Source organism: Protobothrops mucrosquamatus, unplaced genomic scaffold (assembly GCF_001527695.2).
Source record: "Protobothrops mucrosquamatus isolate PMUCROS unplaced genomic scaffold, P.Mucros_1.0 scaffold1205, whole genome shotgun sequence".
In the NCBI taxonomy this organism is placed as follows: Eukaryota; Metazoa; Chordata; class Lepidosauria; order Squamata; family Viperidae; genus Protobothrops; species Protobothrops mucrosquamatus.
The window spans coordinates 90,110-106,674 of NW_015387415.1; the positions used below are offsets into that span (position 1 = coordinate 90,110).

Genomic DNA, 16,565 nt, shown 5'->3' on the forward strand with positions numbered 1-16,565 from the left:
GTCCTGTGGTCTGGCATTGAATAAAAATGTAGTATACCAATTGCTTTATAACAGTAATGGTAAACCTATGACAAGTGTGTCAAAGTTGAGATGCCACAAGGTTTTAGGTGACATGAACCCCCAACAATGTCTATTCTTGAAAGAATGCATATGTCATTGGACGATTTGCAGAGGCTGTAGAGGTCACTCAAAAATGAGGTATGCTCTTGCACAGCCTCCTGAAATAAGACAGCCATGCTTTCATCCAGCCTCTAATGCCCTCAAAATTGCACAAGAACAACCTGTGCTTTCATACAGTTTTCAGAAGTTGCAGAGGCTACTTCAAGAACAAAAGCTTCATGCAACCTGAAGCTGCCTCAGGTAGGCCTTCAGCCTGTTAAGAGAAAGGGAACATACCTGAAAGTGCATGGTCTCAGCAGATCCTGGAGAATCACGCACCTGATTGGACTCTATTTTGTTTAAATAAATGAATATGTAAAGAATTGATTCTTTGATTTGTGGGGAGAGGTGTAAGAGAGAGAGAGAGAGAGAGAGAGAGAGAGAGAGAGAGAGAGAGAGGTCAGCAAAGTCAAGTTAGCATTTTCTGATTTTTTTGACATGCTGAGCTCAAATGGTTCACTGTCACTGCTCTATTCAGAACAAATTCACTTCCTTTTCTTGTTTGCTGCAGATTAATATCTCCTTATAAATGATACTTGGCACAAGATCTGTTTGCAGTTCTCAGAAAAGATTTGAAACCCAAACCACATCCTACTGCTATAGCTACCACATACATTACAGCAGAATATTTAGAAGGATCTCCAATCTGTGCCATCTAGTTTTCTGTAGGTTTTGAGGGGGCCCTATTTGGAAAGGATGATTTAGCAGAGAATCTATTCAGTTAAAACACTAATTTGTAATTGTATGAGGAGAAAATACATGGAATTCTTGTCTCATGTACACCTGTACGCATATATACAAACAAAAGAAAACATTGAAGCATTTGGCTTTCTCAAATCTCAGCAATCTACTTTTGTATCCTGGATCCTTAGTGATGTTTACATGATGTGCTGAACTAGGGCATGAGATGATAGGGCTAAAGGGTCATATGAATAGGAAGAACAGGCAGATTAACTCAGAGAATCCAGAGAAAGTTTTGGTTTTAATACCACAGACCTAGGTTTATCTGGAGCAAATTAAATATGGAATTCAAAGGACTGACTTGATGGTTAACTGTCCTTCCTATGATTGTGGCAAATTCCTAGAGAAACTGCAAAAATGTGGCCTGTTTAGGTCTTCCATTTCTGTCACAATTTGAATTATTTTTGCCCAAGTCTCACAAGTTGAAAAACAATTAGATAGGTTGAATGCAGTCCCTCTATCTTTGTCTACAGAGTACCAGCCACACAATGTTTTTGTTTTCACTTCAGAAAAAACAAAACTCCTCTTAAAAGGAAATATCAATTTCCCTTGCAGAGGCTAGGAGACCTGAGAAAATGGCTGTCAGGATAGCTTTAATGTACTCCTGACTTGTGTGCTGCCAACACATGAGGTGAATTAATTCAGTGGGAGAAGAAGACTCAGAACTATTCTGTTTGGTAAATGTGGTCATTGACTTCTTTTTAAGCATTTTGGCTGGTGGTGATGTGTTCCTTTTATTGTTTTTCTGAGGTTCTTTATAAAATCATTTCTGCAGAGATTAAGAGTTATCCAAACAATTCTGATGAACCATCTTCAGGTATCATTTAGAAATAGCCTAGGTAGGATTCTTCATTTTTTCAAACATCATGTTCTTACTGGAATGACTCCAGAAAATTGATTTAGGACTTGAGCATATTTGTTTCTTTAAACAAGTGGCTACTACCCCATGGAATGTCTCAAAACTATTTTAAAAAGATATCTTTGTTCCAGAACATTTTGATGTGAGATACTGTTTTTTTTTTCATCCACAACAAACACTTAAAACTTAGTTAAGTTATGGAGCTAGTTGTGTCAGTAGACTAGTCAGTAGTCTTGCACAATTCTGTTGATTACTGTGCATCACTTATTTGTGCCATATTGTATATGATACAGTTAAATCAGATACATATTTGTAAAAAGTACAATAATACAATGTTTTTAAGGAATAAAACTGCAGAGTGGAAAGAACTCATTAGAAGAGATTTCTTCTTCTATAAAAAAGAGAAGAGAAAATGGTTCTTGGACAATTACCCCTACTACATCTAAAGCAAAATTAACCTTTTTCATTAAAAAAAATATATTCTTGAGATGAGCAATTTCTCTGCTGCAGGGATATATGACTGATAACTTGATATTACGGCTGTAGAGAATAAAATTTTCACCTGGGTGGGAAGAGTGGAAGGGAATTGTATGCTTTGTTTTTTATATGCAAAATATGTGCAAGTCCTTGACTTACAACCATGCGTTTAATGACTGTTCAGAGTTACAACAGCACTGAAAAAAGTGACTTCTGACCATTTTTCACACTTACAAACATTTCAGCATCCCCATGGTCATGTGATCAAAATTTGGATGTTTGGCAACTGACACATATTTAAGATGGTTATAGTGTCCCTGGATCATGTGATTGATTACTTTTTTACAACATTCTGACAAGCAAAGTCAATGGGGAGCCAGATTCACTTACTAACCATGTTACTAACTTAACAACTTCAGTGATTCACTTAACATGGCAAGAAAGGTCGTAAAATGGGGCAAAGCTCACTTAACAACTATTGCTTAGCAAGGAAATTTTGGGCTCAATTGTGGTCTTAAGTCGAGGAGTACCTGTGTTAAACTTCACAAAGGCTTAGTGTTCTTGTTAATTTTATGGTCCATTATCCCAAAATAGGGAAAATATTGAAATTTGCTACCAAATTTAGATATACAAGTAGTGATGGAGCCACATAGACCCTGGGAGCAGTTCATGGATTGCAGACAATACAAATTTAACTGCTAATCAGATAGGATTAATGACTATTTTACACTTAATAATTAGTACTGCTTTGCTGATTATTAACTTATCTGTAGATCTGGTTCACTGATCACAGCTGGGCATGTTGCTGATGTTTTGCCAATTGTATGTCTACATTTGGTTTTTCTGTTTTTCAGACCATCTCCTTTCCAACAGTCTTCGTCACTAAACTTCCTTCCTTTTTCGTGCATGATGAAACCATAAGGGACAGTTATAAAATACTGCTTTCAGATATCAGCATTTTGCACTCCTCTGATGCATTGTATACCATCTAAATAAATTAATAATTAATAAATATTAACTAATTAAATTCTAATGCTTTGCTAGCATTAGCAAGAAAGTAAATAGTAGGCAAATGGCTGAATCCTAAGCCATTACATTTTATTTACATTTATAGATAAACACTGTTACCTATATTAATGATAATACAAAGGGCATTGCCAAGTAATAGAAATACCTAAAAATAAATATTGTAATTATATCTTAAGTGCATATCCTTTGGCTAGTTTTTATGCTGCTTGTATGAACTCTGTGCCAATGGACATTTCTAGAGTTCTGACAAGAAATTACCAAATAAAATTTATTTTTTGAGGTAGTTTTTTAAAAGGAGCAGGAGTAAGATGCCGATTTCTTGTCCATATACTGTAGATGAGGCAAGATCAGCATTGGCTTTATAAAGTTATATCTCACTGTTACTAAGTCTAAAAGACTTAGTTTTTAGGATTCTGTTTTTTAAAAAAGAATACATCATGCTGATTGTTGTTTATTGCTTTTATATATCTATATATAGCATTTTGAGTTGGTGAAATGTCTCATTTCAGATAAGTAAATATATTTATCCCCCCAAATGCACAGGAACAAGCTGATTAAAATCCAAAGGGTGCTTTTTCAAGAGGCAACTGGACTTGTTTTTGTCTTTGAAGACATTTCGTTTCTCATCCAAGAAGTTTCTTCAACTCTGACTGGATGCTGGGGAATGGAAGGATTTATATTCCTGGCAGACAGCTGATCATTTGCATTCTTTTAGAGCAGTGGTTCTCAACCTTTTTAATGCCACGACCCCAACCAGTCGTAAGTCGAGGACTAAACCGGTTGTAAGTCGAGGACTAAACCGGTCGTAAGTCGAGGACTTTCCCTGCCCGGGAGCACCGCGCATGCGTGGTTCCGCCCCCTGCGCCGGCCGAGGCGTAGCTGGCAAGCGGCAGAGACGGAGCAGGCCGACCACCAGCTGGCCCAGCCCAAGGGAGGTAAGGCACCCGCCGGAAAAGGAGAAAAAAATGGCGGACAAAAAAAATGGCGGACAGCCTTGCTTGGCGAACCCCGTGAAATGGTCGATCGACCCCAAATGGGGTCCCGACCCACAGGTTGAGAACCACTGTTTTAGAGAGTTGTTGAGGCCACTTGGAAATTTATCTGTGTCCTCAAAGAGTGTGGAATCTTCTTAGAACTGCTTGGTATATGCAGAGACATATGCAGATCTGTACATTGGGGAAACAAAACAACCACTTTATAAATGCATGGCACAGCATAGGAGAAAAAACTCATCAGGACAAGATTCAGCACTCCACCTGCATTTAAAAGACAAAAGGCCACTCTTTTGAAGACAGCAAAGTCCACATTCTGGACAGAGAGGACTGCTGGTTTGAAAGAGGGCTCAAAGAGGCCATCTATGTCAAAATTGAACAGCCCTCTTTCAATAGAGGGGGGGGATATGACAGCATCTAACTTCAGCCTACAACACAGTCCTTTCAGCAGTTCGAAGAAGGCTCCACACCCATTTGCACCATTCAGGTGACCCTGAGGACATAGATAAACCTCCAAGTGGCCTCAACAACTCTAAAATAATGTAAATGACCAGCTGTCTGTAAGGAATATAAATCCTTTTCCCACCATCCAGTCAGAGCTGAAGAAGCTTCTTGGAAGAGAAGCAAAACGTCTTCAAAGAAAAACAAGTCCAATTGCCTCTTGAAAAAGCTCCTTTGGGACAACCATGACCTAGATGACTGAGAATGTCCATAGACATTAAGCTGATTAAAACTGCTGGAGAAAAAAGAAATTTATCAAGTTGATTAGGAAAACTCACATTTCTTTGGAGTAAATTTGTGAAAGAAACTAAGGACTTGGTGGAGATAACTGAGACTGGTTCAATTACAGTATTGACCCAATAAGAGTAAATAGTTAACCAAAAAAACAGAAACTTCAGTGAGGTATTTGATAATCACTCAGTTTTTTTTCCATAAGGCTCTCATTGACATTCAGAAAAATAATGGGAATGAAGATAATTTTTGAAGATACTTTATTTTGCTGAATACTTTTTAAATCTATGGGCCTGATAACAGATATAATTACAGCTTTTTTCAGACAGTTTTTGATATGAAAAATTCAATTGTAAGTGTAGTTTAAACACCCATAAAAGATTATACATTGCATTAACTTTAAGTGATATTTTCTTCAATATAGTACTGTATTGGTTTTTTTCTAATTGAGAACAGATGTTTAGACACTGACCGCCCACCCCCCCCACCCCCACCCCCATATTAAATAAAAGAAAAATGCAAGGAGAAGTAATAACTCCATTGATTTCTGTTCCTTTATTTCCTGCTGCAGGGCTACACCTGCAAAGACAACTGTCCTATTTTCGTTGTTGAGCAACTAATTTTAGGTACAATCGACAAATGTTTATTACATGAGAGTAAACACTCCCTTCATGAAACATACCAGCAAATTTTTACTGTGCCATCAAATATTTTTCCTCTGAGCAGCTTAACAGGAAAGTTAATGGGTTATTAAACCAACTACTTCTTCATATCATAGTAACTTGTATTTATGGACAGATGTTAAATATAATATTAATTACAACTATACAACCCATTATACATTTGGTCATCATTTCAGACATATTTCTTTACCTAAGCAGAGAAACAGAATAACAATAGGGTGAATAAAAAATTAGAAAAAATCAGTGGAACTGGGAGTGACTTCCAATTTCCTGTTATCTTCCCCATTGAGTTTCCTTGTGAGAAATTGGTAGTCAGTATTGGAAATCTTCCTTTCCTTGACCTGCCCTGCCCTACCAGCAGGTAAATGGCTTCTGCCGGGTGGGGGAAGGAGCAAGGGAGTGCACAAATAGTTGGTTCAGTATGAGTGCAGAAGGACTGGACCATTTCCTCATTGACTTTCTCCCTGCAAGCTTCCCACAAGGAACAACTTTGCTTGTATGAAGGTGACTAGAAATGTAGGAGAATCGGCAGCCATATCAGTTCCTTCTGGGTTCTCCATGGCTTGTGCGGAGGCTGTAAGGAAACATTGAAAATGGGGGTCACATGAACGCAGCTTTTCATAGTACTATGGCAGCTATGCTAAGGTGGCAAAAAATTCCACAAATTTCACTTCCTCAGGAGTAATGGATCTTGGCCTTCTGTAAGTTAGTCCATTTGAGGTAACTTTGCCTTTTGTTGGCAAAGGTTTGCTCTATATTGCAGCATTTCACCCAGTTGAAGATTGCAAAGTATCAAACAGACACAAGTGTTTTAGCAATATACAGATAAAATCACTGTTATGTCAGTTGTCTTTCTAGGTCAGACATGTCAAACTCGCAATGTCACATGATGTCGCGCAATGTATCGTAGCTTTTTTGCCATTGCTGGCAATGGGGTGGGCGTGGTTTCCCGATGACATGTCCGGCCTGCAAGCCAGCAGTTTGACACTCCTGTTCTAGGTTTTCCCCCTTTACTGAAATTTTCAATTCATGCATAAATTTGAATTTTGCACCTAACCACTCAGGAACCAAAGTATTATTTTATGAAATACTTGGAACTTTTTAAAAAATGCTTATTTTTTACATCTTATCTCTGTTAGTCCCAGTAAAAACAAAGCAATCCATATATATTATTGGGTTTACAAGAACAAGGCCACTCAAGAAAGAATAGCCTTATTATGAAAGAGAAGAGCACCATATAGAAACGATACAAACAGTTCTGTGATTAAGATAAAGAGGAACAAACTGATGCAAAACAAACCGGTCCTAAAACAAGATTGCAACAAAGAATTCTTGACAGCAGATATTGCAGAAGATAAAGTTACTCTCCCTACTTCTCCATTTTGTTTGTTACATAATTATAGAAACTAACCAATTACAGTTTTTTTGTTGGATAGATCACTGACTGGCTTCCCACTAAATAGGGAAAAAAATATTTTCTACAATATTATCTTAGTATGGTTTCTTTTGATTGCCTTTTGATTGATCTGTCCAACTGTTCTTAGCTCTATGTCAGCATGAAGCATATTTATAGATTCAGATACACATATTTGAATATATGTGTAAAATATATTTTTGATCTGCATTGTTGATAAATAGGACCACCTTATTGGAGCTGAGGAAATCAATAGATTGCTGTTGTCTATACAATTGACAACCACAACTGAGCCCAGAAGTTCCCCTGCTAAGCAAGATAGTGCTTAGTGAATTTTGCTCCATGTTACAACCTTTTTTGCCACAGTTGTTAAGTGAATCACTGCTGTTGTTAAGTTAGTAACATGGTTGTTAAGTGAATTTGGCTTCCCCACTGACGTTGAGAGAAAGTCACAAAAGGTGATCACATGACCCCAAGACACTACAACTGTCATAAATATGAGTCAGTTGCCAAACATCTTAATTTTAATCACATGACCATGGGGATACTGCAATGATTGTAAGTGTGAAAGAATTATAAGTCACTTTTTTCAGTGCCGTTGTAACTTTGAACAGTGACTAAATGAACAGTTGTAAGTCAAGGACTACCTGTAGTTACACCGACTTTGTAGCCCAAGAATAATAGCCCTATGTTAGGTAGTTAGACATTGTTCTTTTATCCCTAGATAGGCATCATATTGTCAGTTGCCTGACTATTAACACAGTAAGAATTAGAATTTTTTATTGGCCGAGTGCGATTGAACACACAAGGAATTATTCATGTGTATTCTTTCTTGGGGGAGGTACACCCACTTATTGTTTAGCGACCATGTTCCATTCTAGCGATCAGATCATTAAACGAAATGGTCACTAAGTGAACACATGATAGAGAGATCACTGATTGCTGTTGTTTCATTCAGATAAAATTCTGTTGCACAGCTAAGTCAGTATTACTCTCATTATGGCATGTGTTGTCAGAAGCACAAAATTTGTTTGTAAATGCATGCATTGGTCAGAAAATGAATTTTATTACCTTTGTATTTGTGAATAGTTGCTAACTGAGATCACTAAAGAAGGAGTGGGTGTATCTGCTTTTTCCAAAAGAAAATGTTGATACTTGAAGTTGAAATATTGAATAATTTTTAAAGTAATGTTTGATTTTCTTTATCTCTTATGAGATTGGCCTCCCCCATCTAAATGCTAGCACATCTAAGTGCTAAACCTTCTAGCCATGCACCTCTTCATTGTTAAACTAGAAAGTGGTACAGTTCAGCTTATTTCATCCATTTACCTTCTAACCTTTTTTTAACCATTTTTATCTTTTAATAGACAGAAAGGTGGAAGAGGTTGTAAAATCCTTATATTTATTATTTGGGAAAGGAGACAAAGTGAAGCACTCGCAGAAATTGCAAGCGACTGCCTCAAGGCAAGAGAGAGTGGGCTTCTGTGAGAGGTTTGAGACTTTCAGCCTTCCATCCTAGAGCTGCTTTTCAGCTGCTTTTGTTACATGACCTTTAAACTACGTAGGTGATATATCAGTGGTGGCGAACCTATGGCACGGGTGCCAGAGGCGGCACTCAGAGCCCTCTCGGTGGGCACGCGCGCTGTCATCCCAGTCCTAGGCCTTCAGCTGGGTTTTATAAAACCTTTTCGCTTTAGGCCTCCGCCGCCATGTACAAAAAAAAAAGGTTCAATCAATCAATCAATTTCAACTTCTCGTGGAAAAAAAAAACATCTTGCAAAGTTGGAATTGATTGATTGAACTTTTTAGTCGCACCCAGTCTGCTGTTACCACCGCAGCCATGCCCACCCAATGGGCCACACCCACCCAATAGGCCACACCCACCCAGCACCCAATGATGCATAAGTGGGTTTTGGGTTGCAGTTTGGGCACTTGGTCTCTAAAAGGTTCGCCATCACTGTGATATATCTTAAAATTATCATGGAATAATCAAACCAAACATAGGATCCAGTGTTCAATAAGTTATTTAAAAGCTTGGGGATTATTTTCTAACAATATAGTAAATTACCTAAAGCTAGCTACACACTTCCTCCTGAGAAACAAAACTGTTTATAATTAAATGATTTTATATAGGTTATTATATAAATAAATGTATTTCATATACAGATATGAAAAAGAAAATGTTAAATATTCCCTTTTACATATCTGTTACTTGTTATTTTGCCTATCTGAGGTTTAGAGTCCAATTATTTAAACCCATTAAACTAGTTGCTTTCTCCTGAGAACTTGGGTACTAGTATCCCAAAATAGAAATACACAATACATATGACCTTTGCAGGGAGAAAAAAACACGAGAGCAAGATAAAAAAAATATTGGAAAACCCTAAATATTATTAAATCAAATGATCTGTGGTAATGGTATGTTGCATAATCCATCCTCAGCTTCACTCCTGAAAAATCAAATTTGTAGATTTTTTTTAAAATGTACAATTGGATTTCTCTTTCTTCTTTCTTTGCCTTTCTTGTTATGAGGATTATTGCTGTTTCCAGCATTTTTGAAATCAAGATTCTGGAGGCATGTTCAAAATGTAAGGGCTTGTGTTAACCTTTTTCCATTTAAAGATGCTGAAAGGGGAGCTAGTTGTGTGTCGCCAACATCCCGGGAGCTTTCATCAGGAACAGTTCTGGCAGCACTTGATTCTGAAATGCTTCCTTGACGCCTCAGTATTTTCATTATTGTCCTTTTGTATCCTCTGCAAGCAAAGAAATAGATGAAAGGATCCATGCAGCAATTTAAGTTCATCAGGAGCACAGTATAGTGGAGAGATTTTTGAAAGATCTTTTGATGGCTGCATAAAATATTTCCTTGTACAAGCTTCTTAATCATGTATATAATAATGGCAAGATGATAGGGAGTAAGACAGATTACAAATACAACAATGATGAAGATAATTATATTAATTGCCTTTTTGTTTGTTCCTGATTTTTCTGCTAGTGGGTTTTGTTTTGCAGTTTGACAGAGTTTGTAACTGATTTTTGAATAACAGATTATTGTAATTCCAAGAGGAACCACATATCCAAGTAAACAGGCACCTAGAAGCATCAGAGGGAGTTGTTTAATTTGTTCAAAGTTTGGATATTCCATGCACGTGGTCCTTTTTTCTTCTTTACGTGACATGGGTAGTGTAAGTAATGGGAGAGTTTGGGCAAGTACAAGAAACCACACAAAGCAAAAAATGTATGTGGCACTTTTAACTGTTCTGAACTTGGTTTTTAAAGGATGAACCACAGCTACAAATCTGTCGATACTCAAGCATGTCATAAAATTCACAGCTGCATAAATGTTGATATAAAAGAATAGGGCTGTAATTTTACAGAGTACCTCTCCAAACGGCCAGTGAAAACCCAGTGCATAGTATGCTATTCTTGTAGGTAAAGCTGTTGTAAAAAGAATGTCTGACACAACAAGATTTGTTGAGTAAATAGTGGTCGAATTCATTTTTTTCCTATTTTTTACAATCACAGCGAGAGCAAGTCCATTTCCAAGTACTCCAATTATGAAAATAACACTGTAGACGGTAGGCAATAAAATCCTTGCTGAATCTTCATGTTCATATAAATCACAAGTTTGATTTGTTATAGAAGATGGAGAGGCTAAGTTTGTTGCCATGGTTAATATGACTCGAAATTCAGAAGGCCTAGAAAAAGTGACAAAAGAAGGAACAGAAAGATGTTAGGCTGAATTCAAATGTTCTGTTTTTTTAATAGCTAGCTAAGCAGTTTAGAAGTTCAGAAATTAGATAGTATGAAATTATTTCTTCATTTCAAAAACAAAACAAAATTCCATCTTGTTAATAGGCAAATGATTTTTTGATTTAACATTGTTAGGTAATCATAGGGTAATTTTAAAATAAGATGATAGCAATAATTTAAAAACCGACAACAGCTGCCCTGTAGTTTCTTAAGTATTAATACATGTGCTCTCTTAGGTTCAGCTTAATAAATAAAGATATAAAGTTATGAATAGAAAAATATGTTTTCTGGAAATGAAATATCACAGAATCCTTTCCTCTCTCCCTCCGCCCAAAAAAGTCATCTAGAATCAATTTGGAAATGTGTGGCACCTAGGCTGAATTAAATAAAGAGATAAATAATAGGGAGATAATGATTGGTGATTAAAATGTTAGGGAAGTAATAAAAATACTATTAAATATTGAAGTTCTATTTTGTGCTGTCATATAAATTATATGGCATTTGGATTTTTTGTTTTAGTTAATGTTAACTTTTCTCCATTGACTGGATTTCAATATTAGAAATATTTTACATGCTTAAGAAGTTGACTGTGTCCAAATTAAAGGTCTCTGCTCATTATTTATCACAAATACCCTTTTTCTATTGTAAAAACTAACTGAGGTAGCCTACAGTTTTAAAGCACAACAATAAATAAATCATCTAAAACTAAAAATAACCTTAAAAATAAGATATATTGGATTAGTAGACTGAGCAGCAGCAAGGGAGATAGTTATAAAGACCAAATGAGTTTCAGGTCTTTTCATTTCCAGGCTTTCATGATTTCTTTTATTTTGTTCTATCTAGTGTACAATTAGCAAACCGAATTGCTTAACAGTATTACACCATTCTTACAGCATTATTAATGTAAGCAGGATATTAGTCCACTTTATACTGAGTTTACTTTTGAACTTAACCATTGTAGATGTGTATTCTGGAATAAGGAACAAGGCCTGTTGAAATGAATGGGTTGCAGGACTTGTATTTTATATTATTTTAATTTTTAAATTTAATTTAATATTATTTTAGAAACAGGTGAGAAATAAGGACAACGAATAAAGAAAAGGAAGAAAGAGGATATATTGCCATAGCTATATATGGGCATTGGATGCTCTTAATGTAAAACAAATTTCCAGTATGATGTAGGAGATGACCAGGCTGAGTCTGAGGGAGGGGTCAAAAGCATCATAAGTCACGAGTCCCTGCACACCTGCAAGACATCTAAGTGCAGCCCATCTTGTATGCCTTCTTATTCCCAGTCATTCCCCTTGACCGTTAGTAGGTCAGGTTTTTGTAGAGAGCTTCAGCTTGCAATAAATCTTTATACTCATTTGAATTATCTGAATCTCCTGGTTTCCCCTGCTTTCTCCAAATTTTAGTATATTGTTAACTCTAATGTATGGGATTTTAGTAGTTATAACTTTATAATATTAGAAGTAATGTTAGAAATGTTGTTGCATAACAATAATCCTGTCAGCTCAGTCTGTTAGCTAACATGGAACTGCTCACCCAAAACCATAAAAGTAAAGAGGAGCCAGAGTGGCAGGGAACTATAACTTTCTTTTGCTTGCTGCTCTTCTTTTCAATTTTTCAATATAACATTGTTATATCAATTTTTCATACATAAGACAGTTACTTTTTGTTGGCATTCAGACATTTTTATTTTATGTTTATGGCTTTTAATTATTCTTGCTTTGTTGTGTTTTACCCAATCTCAAAATGTTAATAAATCAATTTATTTAAATTTCAAAAGCAGATCATTCTGTTTGTTTTTATATGAAAATGGTTGATGGGAAGTAAAAGCATCCTGTTTTAAATCTTTAACCTGTATAAAACTTGTGTCTTTAATAATAATAGCTATGGGATATAATTCTATAACATAGATGTTAATTAGTCCTTTAAACTGATACTTAGCTGTCAAACTTGAGTCTATGTTTTTTTATAATAGTAAGAGTTTCTTGAAAGATATATTTGCAATTTTGTCAGAATAAAATTCCATGAAACTACACTATATGCATTGAAGTTAAATTCTATAAATGAACACTGTTATTTGGAAATGATAAATGTTAACGTAAAGGTAAAATGTATGTGATACAGTACATTTTAACTGCTTTAATTAAAAGAAAAAAAAAGAAAAACCATCAGAAAAAATAAAAAGAGAAATATATTTTATACAGAGGAAGTCAGTAAGCCCATCATTAGTCCTTAATCATGCAGAATAATAATGGTTAATCTTTCCATTATACTGTCAGAAAACAAATTAGGCAGAAGTGTTTATATGTGATTGATCCAGGAATGGTAAACCTGGAGTTGAACGCATTTTCAGCATTGTGTTTGCAGCATCTTTTGCTGAAAAGATCAGTCTGTAAAGCCATAGTTCTTCATATAAATTCCAAATGCTTGGTATACAGATCAAGAATACATTCAGATCTATAAACCATATTGTAAACAACATATTATCAGTCTTATGGATATTAAACCAAAATTGGCAACATTAGGAGAAGCTTATATCATAAATGAATGTGTCCTCTCAACCACTCTGCACTTGCAACATACTGAGGTTGACCGCCAACTTTTTAAAAACATTCTCTGAGGTGTCCAATTAAACTGAAAGTTTTTCTAATTGTTGTAACATCACAAGAAGCATATTCTGTATTCTTTTAAACCCCTACTATTGAATTTCTTTCAACTTGTTATCCCAGAGTTGTTGCTAGTATCTACCTTAACTCTTATTCATTAATTTTTCACTTTTAAACTGTTAATATCATGCAAAAGATTTATATACTAATATTGACAATAATTTTGGAGTTTATATACTACTGATGCATCTGGACCAAATTGTGAAATCAAGCTAAATTTTAACTAAGTATACTCCAGGGGCAATTTTCAGCAATCTAATCTCTTCTGACAGAAGACTCAGGTGAATTAAAGGCTTGATTAGCAATAACCTGGTCCAAAGATTGGATGCTTTTCCATGACTTTCCCCCCCAAAGAATATCTACAATTTTCAAATTAAAATTATCCTGAAAGAGAAATTTGTTAGATAAATAAGTGTCACCAATATGCTTCATTCCAGCATGTTCCCAAAAACATGGAATCAGCCCCCCATAATTCTGCCTTTTTAAGATCTTTCAAGTATTTTTGGTTCAATTAACTGTCCAGAAAGATACTATAGGGATTCTGTTAGTCCAGCTTATAATGATTCCAGGACCAATTAAATGGGAATAGACAGCACCCTGTTCAATGGGCAGAACTTTGACTATATACAATATTCTAAAAAAACCAAGATGATTTTTCCAAATGTCTAATGCCATATAAAGATGAAATAAAATAAAACATTTTAATGGAGGGGTGAACTGTATGACATTTTAAGCACTGAAAGGGAATTTCAAAGTTTACGTTTTATTTTTAATAATGTTTATCTTAGAGCAAAACCAAAACAACTTAAAGCAAATTGTCTCTGAGACCTTTTGCTTTGCCTATGATGAATTGTTTTTATAGTTAGATGTAGTTAATCCTTATATTTTTGCTATTCAAATAAAAGTTAATTATAATCCCAGAATAAAAGCCTGCTGCCCAGTTGGTAGTTCATTTGTTTGCTTTGATGAACTACTGAAGTTTGATAAATATTCATATTTTACAATAATTAATCTATAGAAAAAATGTTATCTGTACTTACGTTTTGCTACTTCATTAAGTTCTCTGCTGTGTTCCTTGTTGCAGTACATTTCATATGCAACTGTTTCCCCTTTGGTATATTGTTCTTAAGACTGATTAGGTCACACTGCCCTTTTATAGAGATGAGGCATTTCCTCTCTCTAAACCTGAAGCATCTAGTGTTCTGGTTAACACAACCCAGATAGAATAGTAGCCTTTGTAGACATAAGTAATGCAGAAAGAAGGAGCAAAATAACTACCGGTATTTCGCAAAATAAGGTGAAAGTATATAATGTTCAGTGTTTGCTGTTGCTGTTGCTGCTGTTGCAAGTATTGTGAGCTTTTCTTGCTGTGAAAGGGGCAGAGGTTTCCAGTCCCAATCTTACAATGATAGCATCTTTTGAAAACCAAAGATCAAACTTAGATGTAATTGGGACATTTGTGTGTTTCATTTTAATGCACCCTATCCATTCACATTTCACATTTCACATTTCAGCTGACAGTTTTTCTTTAGATTTTCCTCACTTCCTGCTCATTGTCAGGGGAGAGGATGACTGTCCTTTCCTATGGACCAGTTGTATTTTTAAACTAAACTGTGCATTTCCCATGCTATATTTGTATTGGATTATATATGAATGATACATATTTCTAGACTAGCCTACAAGAATGTTGCCAAAGGCTATTAATGGGAAAAAATGTTATGTTAATGCAGAATAGTTAATTGTGTAGTTGGGCAAAGATAAGACACAAATTCAGTGCAGGAGAGACCAAAAGAAGCATGCTGGAGTGAGAATGAAAATACCTAAAACACAGCCAGTGCAACAGTCTAGTTTCCAGGAAATACAATTTCTTTGCTGTATTTTGAGCATATTCTATAATACACAAATGGGAAGATACATAATAGCTTTAGCTCTATCATTCAGTAAGTATTTTGTTAGATGGAACTTGAGATTTTGTGAGATAAGAACAATAATTCTTTTCTATTAAACCAATACATCAGGTTTCACTTGCCGTTTTGGACACAAAATAAATAAATAATACTTGTGTTTTTGTCAAGGCTTATTCAGATCAAATCAAATATTTATTATGGTCACAGGCCAGGATATGTCCAAGTCAAGGCTTATTAAAGAATATTAAATTTCAGTGGGGGCCCCAACAGTGCACTTCAGTTAGACAATGAGGGTAGAAAAACATTATACATATTGAGAAACATAAAAAAATAACTCTTGGATAACAGTTTCCAATATGATGGATTTATGTGTTTTTGGAAGTACGACGGTACGTATATAATTAGGCATATTATTAGATTTGTGAGAAATGATAGTTTGCTAGTACAAAACACGGGTATACATATTTTGTCTACATACATTTATCAGTAGTGTGATACTGTTAGCACCACAATATCTACCAGAGCCCTTGACATTCTGATATTAATTAATGTTTTTTAAACTTAGGAAATTGAACTTTTTAATGTTCCAATCTCCTGAATGTCCTTGACTCTGACAAAATCCCACAACGCTTTTCAGATGAAGAGGACAGGCTAGTTGTAAGCCAGAGTTTTGTTGCTAGCCACCAGACATTAAAAGAAAAGAAATCTGATTAATCTGGAAAAATGTATGAGTAGTCTTGTTTGCAGGGCATGTTTAACTGAGTCAAAAAAGAGGTAGTGTGATAAATGAATTGCGGTATTTATTAACAAGTTTGAGGAGTTAGTTTTAACCCATAACAGGTTTAGGGTTGGTGGGACTAAACCTTTGTCAGTCAACTGTGTTATACAAATATGGATAAGAGAGTTAAATCACTCTAATGTTGACAGATATCCTAGATTGACTCACAAAAAGAAGATTGCTATGCCAATACTGTTTCTTTTCCATATTACTTTTCATTCTCCCACTGCCCAATGGATTGGAGAATAAGGGCAGAAGGTTATGGAAATGATAAGCCACCCCATCTCTTTTGGCAGTTGTGTCATCAGGTTACTGTTGTTTTTTCTAAATGGTCCATGAAAACCAGCAATGGTAGAAAGTGACATA

At 35.4% G+C, this 16,565-nt stretch overlaps 1 protein-coding gene across 1 annotated transcript; it reads right to left on the reverse strand.

The window, feature by feature from the left end:
- Positions 1 to 5,525: 5,525 nt before the first annotated feature.
- GPR183 (G protein-coupled receptor 183) lies at positions 5,526 to 14,630 on the reverse strand. Its single transcript, XM_015820896.1, has 3 exons — positions 14,555 to 14,630; positions 9,693 to 10,784; positions 5,526 to 6,246 (listed from the first exon to the last, which is right to left on the reverse strand). Exons 2-3 carry the CDS (start codon positions 10,754 to 10,756, stop codon positions 6,210 to 6,212), a joined length of 1,101 nt encoding a protein of 366 aa, XP_015676382.1. The 5' UTR covers positions 10,757 to 10,784; positions 14,555 to 14,630; the 3' UTR covers positions 5,526 to 6,209.
- Positions 14,631 to 16,565: the final 1,935 nt, after the last annotated feature.